Source organism: Sabethes cyaneus, chromosome 2, assembly GCF_943734655.1.
Source record: "Sabethes cyaneus chromosome 2, idSabCyanKW18_F2, whole genome shotgun sequence".
NCBI classification, from domain to species: Eukaryota; Metazoa; Arthropoda; class Insecta; order Diptera; family Culicidae; genus Sabethes; species Sabethes cyaneus.
This window is the reverse complement of record NC_071354.1, coordinates 111,570,305-111,588,843: the sequence shown is the minus strand read 5'-3', so window position 1 is coordinate 111,588,843 and position 18,539 is coordinate 111,570,305. Positions and strand designations below refer to the sequence as shown.

At 41.7% G+C, this 18,539-nt stretch overlaps 1 protein-coding gene across 1 annotated transcript in view; it reads right to left on the bottom strand.

Annotated features, from left to right (window-relative positions):
- LOC128735875 (uncharacterized) overlaps nucleotides 1-10,257 on the bottom strand; it is a gene marked incomplete at its 5' end in the record, with an annotated part of 96,359 nt that extends 86,102 nt beyond the window's left edge. The window contains 1 exon segment of the mRNA XM_053830358.1: nucleotides 10,108-10,257. Within this exon segment, the coding sequence (XP_053686333.1) occupies nucleotides 10,108-10,257 (150 nt within the window).
- Nucleotides 10,258-18,539: the final 8,282 nt, after the last annotated feature.

The following is an 18,539-nucleotide window of genomic DNA, read 5'->3' as shown; positions in this document are numbered from 1 at the left end:
GGGGGTTATGCCAAGCGTTACTTAATATTACATAGGGGAGGGAGGGGGTAAAAAAACCGAAATTTTTGCGTTACGTAATTTGTGTACCACGCCTAACGTAATTTGTGTACCACGCCTATGCAATCAATTTTGTTCAAATCGGTTAAGGGACCTGTGAGATAATGAAGTCCCATATTTTTCGTATTTTTATACATAACTTTTGAACTAAAAGTCCGCTCAAAATGAAATTCAATAGCAACCTATGGGACACCTGGACCTTTCATTTGACACTAAGAACATTAAAATCGGTCCAGCCATCTCCGAGGAAAGTGAGTTACACACACACACACACACACACACACACACATACACACACACACACACACACACACACACACACACACACACACACACACACACACACACACACACACACACACACACACACACACACACACACACACACACACACACACACACACACACACACACACACACATACACACACACACACATACACACACACACACACACACACACACACACACACACACACACACACACACACACACACACACACACACACACACACACACACACACACACACACACACACACACACACACACACACACACACACACACACACACACACACACACACACACACACACACACACACACACACACACACACACGGATGGTAAATGGTTGAATAATGCGCTCCAGAACTATCACGAAGTTCCACAGCCTCTTATTTAGCAACTCCTATCTCTACCTCCTCGTGGTACCATCCGGGATACGCTTCATAGTGGAAATCGGACAACCGGTGGAAACTAGGGTCGTATGCGGACAGAGAAGGGGGCACTCATGCGAAGGCTGAGTGTAAACTCTCCGCCTGCAAATGACGGATCTCGGTAGAAGCATGTTCGATGAACCTGAAAATACCGAGAACCTGAGCAGAGGGTCCAAAGCCCCCAAAGGAGGATGGTTTTAATAGCTATTATCCATGGCTAAAAGTAAAAACATGAATGGATAAACCCCTAATCCAAGGTGTCATGCGACCCGTGCCGAGGGATGAATAGTGGGGGCGGGGGGGGGGGGGGGGTTTATAAATACTCAGCCTCAAACGGAGCCTGTGGAGTACCAGAGCGCCCTCCACAGTAATCAGCCCTTACCGCATCATGAGGGGCTCTGATGTGGCGGACTTTTCTTTCCCCTCAACTCGTGGGATTCTTATGGAAGACAAAATCAAAAATACAACAAGTGTGGATACGGTGGAAAACCCGTTCGCTAGAGGAGGCATCCAGCGTTCTCCACCAAGAGTGGAGAAGGATGCAACTAGGAGCGCTAGTGTGGGTGGCAAAGGCAGCGGTATGCCTACCACGCCGGACACAGCGATGAACTTATCAGGGCGATGGAGAAAAATAGAGACGCTGTACCTAAAGTGGTAGCAGCGTCACAGCAGCTCGAGGTAATAATCGAGTTTACGTCAGGTCGCGGCAATTTCTCCAAAGACCTGAAGCAGAGCCTGCTCATGCTTCGGAGAACCTTGAATGCAGCGACCAAAACGCACAACGACCTCGTGGCGCGTGCAGGAGAGGCTAAGAAGGTGACCGTGAAGGCGTCGAAGGCAGTACAAACGGACGCTTGCCCGTTGACGGAGTGTCGTAACGCGGCCCAGGAGGCTACGGAAAGCGCTACCAGCAGCGGTAAGGCATCCGCCAAGCGCCCGAGACAGTCCCCGGGGGATAGCACCCCTGGCGGACCGAAAACGCCTGATCGGTAAAAGCCCTCAGGCTAGCGGGTTGGCAGAGCTAACCGATGAACCAGCGGGAAGCTCCAAGACAGGTGGCCCGTGGACCGAGGTTAGGGCCAAGAGAAAAGGCGGAGGAGGCTCCAGTAAAAAAACTGCTCCACCTAAACCGGCAAGAAAGCGAGCGAAGAAGGGCGACGCTCTTATCCTGAAAACCGACGGGTCGAAATACTCGGAGGTTTTGAAGGCCATGAGAGGAGACGCCCTACTCAAGGATCTGGGCGCGGACGTACGGAGCATCCGCCGCTCACGCTCGGGCGATATGATCCTCGAGTTAAAGAAGGACGCCACAAAGAAGAGTTCCGCATACAAGCCCATAGCGGAAGGAGTGCTCGGGGACGGAGTGAAGGTACGTGCTCTCACACCAGAAGTGACTCTCCAGCTTAAGAACCTGGACGAGATCACCGAAGTGCTCTCAAAGAGCAAAGTGGAGTGGTGGTGGCAACTGAGGCGGTTCGCCTACGCAAGGGTCCGGCCGGGACCCAGGTAGCCACCATACGACTTCCGCTGATTGACGGAAACAAAGCCCTGAAAGCTGCTAGGCTAAAAGTGGGGTGGTCGGTATGCCCACTGAGCGTGTCTAAGCAGTCGGAAGCTTGCTTCCGGTGTTTCGAGCACGGACATAAAGCCTGGAACTGCAAGGGGCCAGATAGGAGCCAGTTGTGCAGGAGATGTGGCAGTGCTGGCCATAAAGCAAAGGACTGCGCGGAGCCTCCTAAGTGCCTGATCTGTACCGGTAAACGGGACGCAAAGCACGTAACGGGAGGTCCAAGGTGCCCGGCCGGTGTTCCGGCGACTAAGCCACGTTCATAGTGCAAGTGACACAACTCAACCTGAACCACTGCAGCACAGCTCAGCAGCTGTTACACCAAGCAGTTTCTGAGTCAGCAATGGACATTGCCATAGTCTCGGATCCATATCGCGTCCCTGCCGGAAACGGCAACTGGGTCTCGGATAGGTCTGCGACGGCGGCTATATGGACAACAAGCAGGTTCCCGGTTCAGGAGGTTGTGTCAACTGCAGACGAGGGATTTGCGGTTGCCAAAGTGGGTGGAGTGTTCTACTGCAGTTGTTATGCTCCGCCGAGTTGGTCTATCGAGCAGTTTACGCGGATGGTAGACCGAGTATCAGTTGTGCTGACTGGTTCAAGGCCGGTGGTTGTGGCGGGCGACTTTAACGCTTGGGCGGTAGAGTGGGGAAGTCGTCGCACGAACCATAGGGGTCGGATTCTGCTTGAAGCTCTGGCAAAGCTTAACGTAGATCTGGCCAACGTCGGCAACACAAGTACCTTCAGTAGGAACGGTGCGGAGTCTATCATCGACGTGACGATCGGCAGTCCTGGTCTGATAGGGGACTGGAGGGTAGATAATGGCTACACTCACAGTGACCATCAGGCGGTCCGCTATGGTGTCGGTCAGATAACGAGGCGGCAGGCGGCGAGTAGGGCCAACACTCCAACCACCCGTGGATGGAAGACATCATACTTCGATCCCGAAGTATTTGTGGAAGCGATCCGGAGAGAGTGCGGTGATCGCGGTATGCCCGATCCGAACGCTGATCATTTGGTTGAGGTACTGTCGCGAGCATGTGACGCTACCATGCCTAGGAAAGGTCGTCCTAGGTATGGCAGGTCATACTGGTGGACAGATGGAATTGCGGAACTCCGCGGAGCGTGCTTTCGTGCGAGGAGAATTATGCAAAGAACTCGTTCGGATGAAAGCAGGGCTGAATGTCGAGTAGCACTTGTTGCTGCACGCGCAGCGCTTAAGAGCGGGATAAAAGTTAGTAAACGAGCCTGCTTTGAAAGGTTATGTGCTAGTGCCAATGCGAACCCGTGGGGTGATGCCTACAGAGTCGTAATGGCAAAGACCAAGGGTGTGATGGCGCCCGCTGAGCAATCGCCAGAGATGCTGGAGCGGATCATCGAGGGCCTCTTTCCGCACCACGAGCCAAGGCCCTGGCCCCAGGCCGCTGAGTCGTCCCACGGCCGACGTTCCAGTATCTCAGACCATAGCGTAGGATGGTCGGCCTCCCAGCCGAACATCCAAAGTAACGTGGGCGACGGCGGTTTGGAGGTCGGGGAGGAAGTGACGGTTACGAACGAGGAACTCGAGGCTCCCGAATTATTTGGGGCAGTAATGAATAGATGCCTGGAAGCTGGCCACTTCCCGGACAGATGGAAGCGACAGAACCTGGTCCTATTGCCGAAGCCGGGAAAACCTCCGGGTGTCCCCTCGTCATATAGGCCGATCTGTCTACTCGATACTGCCGGCAAGGTGCTGGAGAGGGTTATCCTTAACAGACTCGTACAGTACACGGAGGGTACAAACGGTCTGTCAAGGAACCAATTCGGCTTCCGAAAAGGCAAATCTACGGTGGATGCCATCTTGTCTGTCACTAAGACAGCCGAGGTGGCAATCCAGCCCAAGAGGACAGGTATTCGTTATTGCGCAGTTGTCACGCTCGACGTGAGAAATGCGTTTAATAGCGCTAGCTGGGACTCCATAGCCAGCTCGCTTCGGAACGTCCAAGTGCCGGTGTCGCTGTACAGAATTCTGGAAAATTATTTCCAGAATCGTGTGCTATGCTACAACACGGAGGAGGGTCAGAAATGCGTTCCAATCACCTCAGGGGTTCCGCAAGGTTCCATACTGGGCCCGGTGTTGTGGAACGTCATGTATGACGAGGTGTTGAAGCTAAAGTTTCCGGTAGGGGTGGCGATTGTCGGCTTTGCGGACGATATCACCTTGGAAGTCTACGGTGAATCTATCAGAGAGGTTGAGTTGACGGCTGCCCACTCTATAAGCATTGTTGAAGATTGGATGCGATCCAGGAAACTGGACCTAGCGCATCATAAAACGGAGGTTATCGTGGTTAACAACCGCAAGTCGGTGCAGCAAGCAAATATCAGTATCGGGGACTGCACTATTTCGTCAATGCGGTTCTTAAAACTCCTTGGAGTCATGGTCGACGACAAGCTCAAGTTTGGGAGCCACGTCGACTATGCCTGCAAGAAGGCTTCCACAGCTATTTCGGCATTGTCTCGTATGATGTCTAATAGCTCTGCGGTATATGGCAGCAAGCGAAGGCTTTTAGCCAACGTGGTCCAGTCCATACTCAGGTATGGCGGGCCGGTGTGGTCATCGGCGTTAGGTACCAAAAGCTATCTAGCCAAGCTGGAAAGCACCTATCGTCTCATGTGCTTAAGAGTGGCGAGTGCGTACCGCACAGTTTCACATGACGCAATCTGCGTCTTAGCGGGTAAAGGTTGTTGCCAATAATCCAGATTGATTTCTTCTTTCATGTTCATTAACTATGTTGTTCTCGGGTACAATGTGTCGTTAACCTAAGGTCCTTATCCAACTGACGGAGCTTCTTAAGGTAGGCGGGAGCCACTGCTTCTCTATTAGCGTACGACAACCGAAGTTGCGTACCCCAGTCGGCACCACGTGGAGGTTATGGAATGCACATGTTCACCCTTTGCCAGGCTACAGGACATGACACGTAGCTTATTCTTCTTCTTCATTTTGCTTTGGCGGTTCCCTTTTATTATTTACTACGGCAACGAAAGGTGATTCCAAAAATATTTAAACTTCCGCTGCAGTTTATGATAAGAAACATCAAAATAGGTTAAATCTGGCCGAATTACACTTACACTTCAATTTAGTTTATTTTATATCAACACACACGATAAACGAATCCTAAGAAATCTACACTCTAAAATGAGTTTACCTGTAAATAAGTTAGATTTAGCTAAAATGGTTAAAACCGCCTAAAATGCCCTAAAAAGTGTACAGATTTTCAGTACAAAATCTAACTAATTTCGACTTCTTGCTATCAATAACTGAATTATTATTCGTTGTGACAAATAACACAATTTTGTGTTCCTGTTACCAACTTTTTGTCTAAAAAAACTACTCGGAATCTGAGTTTGTACACTTGAAGGGCATTTGGAGTAATTTCATATTATTCATATCATTGTAAATTCATTTAAGCGTATAGTTTCTAACACGAAAAACTTGATATTTTCAGTGTTTTCTGTGGTTTTCAGCAAAATACTTTTGCGCTTTCCTTTTTGTTTCGGCAATCCCACGGTTGAAATCAGGCAAACAGAAAGCTGGCTCCTTTTTGAAACCGACTCGATATCGATACCTTCATCCTAAATAACCAGTAAGCACTAAACACTAGTCCTTTGACAACATCGTTTAAGCATACAGAACTATGATTAAAAGCTTATTTTTCTTTATATACTTCTGTAGAACTCACATAATGCATAAAGGCGAAATAGCGGGTTATTAAAATGCTACACCACAAGCATTCAATAAACATTATTAGTGTTGTTTGAGGCTTAATCGATACGACATTTTGTCTACATTATCGTATCGAAAAAGTATCGACGGCATTTCGTTTGCTTGTTATGGAAAATAAAAATAGATTCGGTCGGGATTTAAAAAGCTTCGATTTTCGGAATTTACGCGGTTTTTTACGCGGTTTTTATTTACGCGGGACGTATCCTTCGCGTAAAAAGCGACTTGAGTGTACTTGTCCTGCATTACCAATAGGGCATCCATTAGGTGGAAGAGGGCACGAATAGTGGCCGTAGAATAACAAAATAAGAAGTCAACTACAAGCCGTTTATCAACACTTACAGCTCGTTTTAATGCAATTGACTGATCAACAATGTTCATATACGTTTTATAAGCATTAAGTTTGCTACTATACAAAAGTTTGGCACTAGGGATGCAGAATTATTTCCTATATGGGTCATTCCACGTCAAGTGACCGAGAAAAAGTACAAACTTGTAATCGACCTACTGGGATTTTCACCAAACCCGGCCAGATTGTTCGTTGTAGGTCAAGAAGCAAAAATCCCAAGTTTGGTGCCGAGTGGACTTTCCCTCGATTTTTTGGAACCCCCCCCCCCCCCCCCCTTTTATTAGAAAAAGCATCATTTTCGTCAAATTCGCTTATTTTCTTTTGCTTATATCTTCGTAAGTATTCAATTTAGAAAAAAACTCTACTCTACATTTTTCATGGGAAATCTTCTGAGGAATACGAAAAAATATTGGTTTTTTTGCGGCAGTGCTGCCAAATACTTTTATTTTTGATCTTAAAACAAAATTTGTAGTTTTCTCTCAATGAGTACAATTTGATCTCAATTCAACACCATCGTGTTCCTCAGACTTTTTACATAAGAATCACTCAAAACCACGAGGTGTTCCGTCCTGTTCTCGAGATATAGCGTTTTGAAACAAACAATTCCCAATTTTTCAAGTAAATCATTAACAAAATAAAATTTCCAAATAACAAAACAAAGCAAAATTAATCTGGTTTAATCTAAAGCAACATTGCGCTGTTGTGAAAGCACATAAATAGTATATAATACAACTAAAGTTTGTTTTTGAGCGTCTTAGCAGAATATGAAAATTGAGTGAACGAAAAGTCAAACAAACAATTCCTAGATTCTCATGCCTTCAACCATGTGAGATGGCTAGCAGCAGAGGTGACACAATGTCAACTGTGAAACAATACCATTCACAGGCGCAAAGCAAAATGCAAAAAAATATCAATACCTAATTGCTTTTATCGCATTTGTATTCCGAGATAGTGTACAATCAGTACACTATAATAATAGTCAGGCTACGATTCATCCGTTTGCGGCATATGCAGTACAGGAAAGAGTTGCTGGGCCTCTGAATTGTGTCATAATTTCAGACACTTTAGAGCATAACACAAATAGTTTCCACGTTTTCCAGCGACACTTAATTGAATTATTAAAGGGCAGGGTTACAAAATTGATGAAGATTATCTATTTTTCCGATGGGGCAGTATCCCAGTATAAAACAGATTCAACATCATCAACTTGCTTAATCATAAAAAAATTCGTGTCGACCGCAGAACGTTGCGAAGAAAAGGAAATATTGAAAGATCACTTCCTGTCAGCAGCATCTATTCCGGGTATCCGATCTATGCATGCCGCAATTCCCGTTAGTACAAACTCTGTTATAATGAAAACGGTTTCCGAATCAAATTTAGGGACTACATATAAGGCTTATACAAATTTGAAAAAAAGTTCTGCATCCTGCATGCTGCATGCATCCAATGAATGGTAAAAACTGTATCGTTGAGTTTTACGTCCTCTACCTCCAAAATCAGGGTAGTTACTTGGACATTACGGTGTAAAACGACCAATTTTGAACCCCGAAATCCCGAAAAATTGTGTTTCTATTTTTATTTTATCTAGTACCTTTGAGGGAAAAAAATAATCCCACTGCAATTCAAAAATCGGAATATCTCCGTCAAAAGCGGTACCAAATTTCACTAATATATCGTTTAATTGACTGTTGCCTCCATCTAATTCTTTTAAAACAAGGTAAATTAAGATGGAATCAAGCCGAAAGTCTGATTGCAAGCACCCCAATTTTCTACGTCGGGAACTTAAAGATTTAGCACAATAGTTGCCTGTGACTTGCAGCAGAATCAGAAAGCTTAGTTGGTGAAAGAAAGTTGATCGAGACTAACGAGTTAACTATAAATTTGCACATATTGGATAATTTAGAGATGTAAACTCATTGAACTGTGAAAAAATTCGCTTGTCACTAAAAAATGCTACAGACTATTATGGCACTTTATTTTTTTGCCCCTTCACATTTCGAAAATTTTCAAAGGGGGGTGACATAAACTTTTTATCAAATTTGTATAAGCCTAAAGTATCAAAAAAATAAGCAGAAAAGGCACAAGGAAATAATTATTTAGAGAAATAAAATACATATTAATACTGTTAATACTGATATAAAATATTGATATGGATTTATAATGTTACTAGTGAAATCTGTGAAGTTTGCATCACTGTTAGGAAAAACTGTATTATATTCTTGAATGAAAGAAAAATCGAAACTACAAAACAGTTCGAAAACAGTCATTTATGAAGCCTTCAAGTAGAAAGTGAAAAGCGTATCTGTTGAATTAAAACTATTAATGGAATTTTATTGTGAAAATAGGTTTGACTTTTCTTTCACTCAACTTTCGTATTCTGCTAAGACGCTCAAAAACAAACTTTTGTTATATTATATACTGTTTATGTGCTTCCACAACAGCGCAATGTTGCTATAGATTAAACCAGTTTAATTTTGCTTATTTTGTTATTTGCTTATTGCTAGGAAGTTTCATTTTGCTTATGGTTTTACATGAGAAATTGGGAATTGTTTGTTTCAAAACGCTATATCTCGAGAACGGGATGGAACACCTCGTGGTTTTGAGTGATTCTTATGTAAAAAAGTCTGAGGAACACGATGGTGTTGAAATTTTTGAGATCAAATTGTACTCATTGAGAGAAAACTACAAATTTTGTTTTCAGATCAAAAATAAAAGTATTTGGCAGCACTGCCGCAAAAAACTAATATTTAGTTCGGATTCCTCAGAAGATTTCCCATGAAAATGTAGAATAGAGTTTTTTCTAAATTGAATACTTACGAAGATATAAGCAAAAGAAAATAAGCGAATTTGACGAAAATGATGCTTTTTCTAATAAAAGGGGGGGTTCCCAAAAATCGAGGGAAAGTCCAATCGGCACCAAACTTGGGATTTTTGCATCTTGACCCAAAACGACCAATCTGGCCGACTTTGGTGAAAATCCGAGAAGTTCGATTACAGGTGACTCGGACACTTGACATGGAATGACCCATATACGGTTTTGGATTAATGCTTATGGTTACTTGAGATGTTACGTCCTTCGATACGACAGGTCATGTTCTGTCTTAGGGTAGATATAGCAAAGCGTATTCTAGGTTGTAACCCAACCATTCAACCCTCATGTCCAGGTGCCAAAACATCTTAAATAAAATTCTTTCTTGCTGTAACCAACAAGGCATATTTATTAACAAAACGAAGTCCTAGCGCAACAATTCGTTTCGGAATTTGTTCTCCTGGTTTTTTGTTTGATAGATTTTGCAATTGGTACCGTTGGTATACAGGGCAATTTCGGGGCTGGTGCTTGAGTCCTATTGACTCTTCTAACAGTCTCTTCCAGTTGAGATTCGAACTGGATTATCAGACCAGCGATCTTAATACCAACTATGAGCTATATATTGCTATAAAGTAATAAACCATAGGTGACCGTTGCATTGCACTGAAATTTTAACAAAAGACACTCTTACTACAGAAACTGTGAATTAGCTATGTTCCAAAAGAATCTATGTGCCAGGTATTTCCAGTTCTAAAACTCGTTTAATTATTCGTGATAATTTTAATAAAATAATTTTTATTAGATTTAACTTTTAACACTTTTAATTAGAATATATGCACAAATACTCACCATCAAAGCACTCGTTCGGTTAAATATAACAGCTTCACGCTTTCCGGAGGCCATAAGTAAAGGTTTCGAAAGTTTCATAAAATCTTGCGCCAGTAGATGCATAACGTATAGCGATCCGAGACCAACAATTGCAAGCAGTAGTAACCTTTATATGAGACACCAAGAAAGTAAATATTGAATAAAGGGATCAAATTTTTAATTGTGATGCCATGTTGAGTTTGCTAAAACGACGATCTTACATAGGGTGAATGATTTAAAGTGGAACTAACTCACTATTCAGCTCTATTTGAAAATAAAGATTTTATCGTACATTTATAAGACATTTGTATTTTTTTTTTCTTTTATTTTTTTTTTGTAAGATCGTTTCTGAAGATAAATATACTAAAATTTAATTCAAGCCGATATTGGTATCATAGCAGCAACAAATAAAGGGGGTTACATCTAGTGGCTATTAACAAGCTGAAAAACATTTTACAGTGTTACGGTCAAATATGGTACGAGAGGGTATTTCCAGCCCATTAAGCGATAGCCTGAACAATATTCAGGAATTACGCTGAAACTATATTTATTCGAGACAAGATTTTTATACCAGTTGATAGAATAATATTTACTGAATATCGGCGTGTATTTTGATATTAATGAAACGCTACTAAATTTGAGTTATATTCGCGAGAAATGATGAAGTCGCTGCGACTAAATTGGGCCCATTTTCTATAGTGGTGTCTGTGTCTTTTAAATCCGACAGGCCGAACTAGCCAGCACAGTGATTAAATGCTTTTCAAAAACAGATCAAAAGAGAGACCGATGGATAACATGTCGGTATTGTCTAGATACCGGCTCATTGAAGATAACTAGTTTTGTTATGACAATAGCTTGCTGCTGGTGCTAGTGTATCATTGAATCGTACATATACAGTACACTAGCACCAGAAGCAAGTGGTTGTCAGTGGTGTTACTAGTTATGTTAACCAGATAGAAGAGTTTCAGGAGTAATTGCCTCACACATTGGTAGTAGTGTAACTAGAGCACCATATGCTAAAATTAAAAACAAAATGCTGCAAGTGCTAGTGAATAGTGTTCGACATCGGAACGAAAATTGAAGTCCGGGTTCCGGTCCGGTCCGGTCCGGTAAAAAATCGGAACGAAATTTTTAGGTCCGATTTCGTTCCGGTCCGATTTAGCTCTGTTCCGGTTCCGGTCCGATTCCGGTCCGGAAGTCCGAAATTGTCCGGATGCAAAATTTACCAATTTTTAAAAAATAGGTAAATGTCAAAGGTAAAGCTTTGAATGTGTAGAACCTTCTGTAACTTCTAAACGCTAACCGGCCTGAAATGGATCATTTAAAAAAATTGAAAAATTCGGCACCATTAACTGGTGCTTGGTAGCTTACCCATCATGGAATGGTGCACTTTAAGACATAAAAGTCAGATTTTAATTAAAAAATTGTCTTTCAACCGTCAGTTTATGCTCTTTTTAATGAAAATTAATTTAAATTCGCGATTTTTTATTTTCCCCGGAAATTTTAAATCAAATTTTCCAGTTTTCTCGGACATCACTTGCTTCAAAAGTTTATAGCTCTTGAACAGTTTGTTTTATGAAACGGCGAACAAAATCTCAGCCATTTAGCAAAGCATATCAGCATATTTCTCGAAATTTCCCACGGTGGTGGAAAACTCCTGTAGAAAAATAAAATCACTGCAGTGAAATTTTTGACACTAACACTAAGAAAAAAATACAGTGGACTCTTGGAAAAGTTAACTCTCTGAAAAGTTAATTGTCCAGAAAAGTTAAGCGAATATTAGCTCTCATGCAACACTCTAAAAAGTTAATGTTTGCCTTAACTTTTCTGAGAGTTTAAATTTTTTGGTTATCCAAAGCGTTCATTCACACACCTGTGTTTTCCTTCAATCTTTATTTCTCATTTTTGAATTCCTAACGCATTTTTACAGTTTAATACAGAGTCTCATCATAACTGGGATTAAATTAAACTCTTGTAGAGGACAGTTATAGCAACAGTTCAATACGGGCACATACTTATCTTAGGATTTTTGGAAAAGCGCAAACTTAGATTGAATTTTAAATGCAAAAGAAGCAATAGCAGGGACGAAACCGACTATTTTAAATTTACTGAAAGGAACTAAGTATTATTTTATAAAGATGTTTTTTTCGTTTTGTTTTCTTTTTTTCGGGTTATCCAACTGGTCGCTTAACCTCTATACCTATAAAAATGGATTTCTGTCTGTCGGTATGTTCCTTACAGAATCGAAAACTACTGAACCGTTCGGCTTGAAAATTTACATGTAGGGGTTTTTGGGGCCGAGGAAGGTTCTTATGATGGTTAGAGACCCTTCCCCTCACTAAGAGGGAGGGCTCCCATACAAATGAAACACAAATTTCTGCATAACTCGAGAACTAATCAAGCAAACGGAACCAAATTCGGCATGTGAAGGTTTTGGGAGCATGAGCATGAGCATGAACGACCACACACATCGTAGTTGCACCTCCGTGATTGATCTGAGCTAATGAAGTTGCACAGGGAACCACACAGATAGCATTTCGGGAAAGTTGACTATCGTCAATGTGTAACAATTCAGTAGCAGTAGCAGTAATATATAGTTGTATATAGATCAATAACGGCGCCGGCCACGTGCTTGTGATCGTTAGGAAAGGAAAGGATTGTTAGTTCAACATTCGCTGTTATGAGTCCGAGTTTACCTCTGCATCTCCACGAATGTCACGGGAAGAAGGATTATGTTAGTATGAGTATGATCAGATCTGGATTCACTGTGGTAAGTGATGCGATCAGGTGATTTATTAAAAGTACTTCAAACAGCAAATAGAAACGAAACCCATGGCTTCCGACCACTGGTAAAATAATCCGCGGAACGGCATGTGAAGGTTTTGGGAGGCAAGATTTTTTTTCTATGGTGAATTAGGACTCCTCCCCACTTTAGGAAGGGAATTAGGGGCCCTCCCCACTTCTCCTACACAAATGAAATACAAATTTCCTTTTAACTCGAGAACTAATTAAGCAAATGGAACCAAAGTTGGCATGTGAAGGTTTTTGGAGGCAAGAATTTTTTTATATGATGAATTAGGACCCCTTCCCACTTTAGGAGGAGGCTCCTATACAAATGTAATACATATTTCCTCATAACTCGAGAACTGATCAGGCAAATGAAACAAACTTTGGCATATGGGTATTTTTGGAGATAAGAGTTTTTTATGGTGCATTGAAACCCTTCCTTTCTTTAGGAGGGGAATTATGACCCCTCCCCCCTTTAGGAGGGGGGGCTCCCATACAAAGGAAATACAAATTTCCTCATAACTCAAGAACTAATCAAGCAAATGGAACCAAATTAGGCATGTGGGGGATTTTGCAGGCAGGATTTTTTTATGATGGTTTGAGACCCCTCGCCCCAGTGGTAGGGGAATAAGAACTCTCATACAAACTCAGCTAATCGAACTCGAGAAATTTTAGACTCTTCCTTAAAACATAACAGACAATAACAAGACCACCAAAAACTTTCTGCAGCCGCCCGCAGAAATCAGCTATGCCCAGGTTTATTTGTTTTCCTAGGTCTACTGACCTCTATTACTTTCCTTCAGTTGGGTCCGGACGAGCGACAACGAGTAAGGAGAGGATCACCCCGAGGATCGAAATGGTACTTTTCATGAAAAGGTTTCCCGTGAAATGGTACATTCCGCGTAAGGTTTTTCACGAAATGGTATTCGGCAAAATGTTATACAATCACGGCGAATATTTAAGTGCTATCCGCTTTATTTTATCTGGCTAAGTAACAGGGGGATTGTTTTCTACTTTATTGTGAGGAAAAATTGAAAATTTGTAAATTAAATGTAAATGTAAATAGTGACGTTACTGCCAAAATGAGTTATCTTAGGTTGAGCTCCTCAGAAACTTGCTAAACTCGAGATTGTGACAGATTCACGATTTATGTACAACACATTTTAATTTGTGGCAATACAAAGTTTGCCGGGTCAGCTAGTAGCGTTTAAAATTCTGCGCTGGGTCCATTTGTAATGTTAACGAAGTGTCAGGGAGACCTCAAACATCAGTTCTACTTGACGAGACAGGCAATGTCGCCCACTAAAACACAGGTAGAACCCCAAGCATAGTCGTCACGCCTATGCCCGCAGGCGGAGGCGTTCCGGCCCTGCGCGGACTCCACGAACTGACTCTAAGTTCTCTCTGCCAAAGGCCGGAATGCCATACTTTAAATATAATGATGATGATGATGATGAGAAGAAAAATGATAGATCGAATTTGTTAATGTGCTTTGGACTTTTTGTACTACTTGAGTTAGACTAATCTCATGTTTTTAGTCTTGACCTTGAAATGTAAAGTTGTAAAATGTAGTATAGTGAAGAAGTGGAGGATTCGTCAGCCCCGTCTGACACCGATTCTCAACCGCGCGCCCGCTTTCAATTTTCTAACTCAAACAACCACAAATGATCTAATAGGAAAGACAAATTTCGGAGCATTAGCGGTTATCAACTTATCAGGGAAAATTGAATCTTTCATTCCCCCAGCATTTATGCACTGTCCCAAGATACAAAGTAAATTGAGCGCAGCACAACCCGGACGTTCGCGGTAGTCGAGAGGAGTTGGAGCTTATAAAGCTTTATAGAGACGCACTCGTCTTCCAACCCTCGAGAACAAAGAGCTAATGCAGTAAAGCTGTGGGCTTAAACGTCTCTCTAAGACTCAACCCCTTCCCATCGACAGACCCCGCGGCCGGCCACAGAGCCTAATTTTCCCATCTGCTACCTAAGTACTTCTATTATTATACCAGTAATCATTGTAGAGTTGTCCTTTGGCATTCAACCGGATCTGGTAACCCGCTTACATCCCCTTACTAACCCTAAGTCCCCGATCGACCCAATCAATCCAACATTTTGCGGAGATATTTGTGACAGCTGTGATAAATAGAGATGAATCCCAGAAACATTCATCTATTTATTATCAGAGATTCCCATACTGGACACATTTGGTAAATTTTTACCCCGAGCCCCACTTGAAATTACAAAAGTATTTTGACATATACCCACATTCAGAAGTAAACGTGACCGCTGCTCATTTACTGATTAGTTAAAAAGCCCTACACCACGACAAGGTTCAGTTTTATCGTGGGGAAGCATTATTTCATAAAGATCTTGCTACATATTTCTTTGCGTTACAACTTCCAGATACCTAAAAATAAGTATCCTGCATCCGAGAATATATTTTTCGATTTTGTGTTTATCATTTTCAATGACTCTTAGGATTACTCAGAAAAGGTAATATTTCGAAAAAGCTAGCCGACCCATTCATTAACTTTTCCGAAAGTCCACTGTATTTCAAAATTTCTTAAGACTTAGATCATGGGTTTTCCAACATTTCCTTAAAATTTTGCACCGTCATAGAAAATCATGTGGAAAACTTGTTCCAACTAATATTTTTCCTGGATTGCTGAGAAAATTTTATTACATTTTCATAAAAAAATTGTTCTGCAATGCTTGATTTTAAAACTATAAACTTTCGAAATAAGCGATGTTCGAAAAAATCGAAAAATTTCTAGTGGAGTTTTCTGGGAAAATAGGATAACATATTGTTTTCATTAAAAAGTTAACATCCTATACTCGTAAGCAAAATTTCATGAAAATCTGAGCCTCTTCGGCCCAAACCTATACGATAATTTTGAAAAATCTGATGAAACTTTTGAGTTATCTTTCATATTGGACCATAAGCGTCGGACCATAATATCCCCAGCAAACATTTTCGTACGTATATCAAAGTAACAAACATGATATATGTACCGATATGTATCTAGAAAAATCGCATTCGATGCACGAAACCAGCATATGCGTACTGTTTTGGAGGCGATATACGTACTTCAAATTATTTGAAAACATTTCACATTCATAAGTATTTGTGTGCAATGAAATCCGACTCAAAATGATTAGTTCCATAATGCTATACAATTTTGTGACGACAATCGTATGTGAATCAGTTACTATCATTTTGTAAGAACAAATGTAAACTAGGGTGCGCTTTATTAAGCTTTATGTACGACTTCGAGTTTGTTTAGCGATATTCAAGATGATTTTCACACATTATTATACGATTTGTGGTTTGCTGGGTCGGTTACCTATGGCATTACCGAGAAGATGAAGTGTCATAATTACATAACTTTTAAAATTAGTTCTTTGAAATTAAATTTTGAGGGATCATAAGGCACGAGCGCACGAGCCGATGCTGCGAAACGTTCGGTTTTAAGACCCACAGATATTTGCTAATTTTTAAAAAATAAATCGATTAGTTGGACTTGTTTTGGAGCCTTAAACAGAAAGTGTATTACTGCTAGCGAAATTATTGTCTTTCCTCAATACTGAGGAAGTTAAAGGAAATTAGTTTTAAACATATAAAGTAAGTCCTAGTCATCGTTTTCACTGCGGTCAGTTTTACGATCAAAAGTGCTCCGGACTTTTCCGGACTTTCAACGGAAGACCTGGTCCGGTCCGGTTCCGGAACGCTTCGTTCCGGTTCCGGTCCGATAAAAAATCGGACTCTAAAATTTCGTTCCGATCGGACTTCGGACCGGACATCGGACCGGACTTTCCGGACTTTACCCGGTCCGATGTCGATCACTACTAGTGAATGAAAATTGATTTATATTTTTATATCAGAAGGGAATTTTTGTGTTCTTCCGTGATAAAAATCAGAGGGGTTGTGTACAAGACACGACCGCATATATAAGTGACGCAGGACTACGTAAGTCTCTTTGTAGTGATAGTAGCATGTATCTATACTTGTAATTATTTGATTCTTCATATATACATGCTATATGCAACATATATACATGCTACATGCGTTGTATGTAACATTTATCAAAGTGGTCAATCTATCCTATCCTATCCTATCCTATCCAATCAATCCTATTTTATCAACAGCATATCTTTTCCCTACACTTCTAATGAAACGGCAAGCATGCGTGTTCATACAGAGTCATATTATAACCGAATACTACAGCTGTAGCACATTTTTCCAACACAGATATCCAATTCGCCTAGGTTTAATGGTCTCGCAGTAAAGAATTTGCGATCTGTTCGGACAATGAACTTGTGTCATACTTTCTGGCACACTTTCCTAACAAAGACATCAAATTGGACTAGGTTTAATCGCGTTCGTAAGAAATCTGTTGGCACGAGGGGGCTTTGTCACTCTTTCTGGCGAACTTCCCAAGCAAGGACATCAAAATGGTCTAGGTTTAATCGCGGTGTTAAGAAATATTGTTGAAATGAGGAAGCTTGGTCACTTGTTTTGGCTTACTTCCCAAGCACAGATATAAAATTGGGATAGGTTTAGATTGTCGTAAAGAATCTTCCAACTAGGATTGGGCAAAATTCCCGAAAGTATCGATAATTGAATATCAATATCAAATCCGCCGCTTTACCGATACCGTCGATATATCGTTCGTGAAGCATCGATATTAGATTTATCGATACTATTTAAGGCGGCATTCTGGGATTAGGAAATGCTACACAAAAAAGGATTCATAAAAATTAATCAATAAAAACAGGTCTATGTCGGACACGTCTCTTTGCACGGAAAACTGCACACGTGCACCACCTGCTACAGCTGTTCGCACCCGACTTCATCATATGCTGCCCAGGAATCCACAAAAATATGATGGGTTATACTCCCGATACACCTGCCGAAGAGTAAATATTTGATCGGTAGTAGCACGGGCCTCCATAAAGCCCACCTGGTACTACCCTACGAACTCTCCTGCCACCGGGGATAGACGACGCAACACAATCTGGGAGAACACCCTGTTGGTGGCTTTGACCAGCGTTATGCTGCGGTAATTACAGCAATCTATCCGAGATGGGACAAACCACACCCTCAATTCACTCGTCCGGCAGCCCTTAAACCATCCAGTGATGTGTCGTTGCTGGTGGATCTTGGCCATTCCTGCAGAGTTCCGCCGGGAGTTGCTCCATTCCGGTTCTAGCTCTTCTCGATCTCTGTCCCGCCCCTGCCACTTTCACCGGTATTATGGCGCGTAAAAAGCTGGAAAGTCTTTGTTAATGCTGTCAACGCCCACACTCTCTGTGCTCTCTGGTCAGTTCTGAATTGCTGAAAATCGCGTATCGTATGCACTCACTGTACAATAAGCGTTAAACATGTAAGTGACATTGTTCAAGGTTTTGCATAAGAGTCAATTCGAATAAAGTAAATTTGAGAATTAAGCTTAGTAGATAACTAAAAAGAAAACAGCACCAGAAAAAAATCCTTAAAATATTGCTTTCTTCAGCATTTCCTGGCCTAGTTTTAGCTTTTATTTTTTCAGCTGCATATCCCGCTTTATCAAAACAGTATCGGGATGAAATTATCGATTTAGCATTATCGACGTCGTAAGTATCGATGAA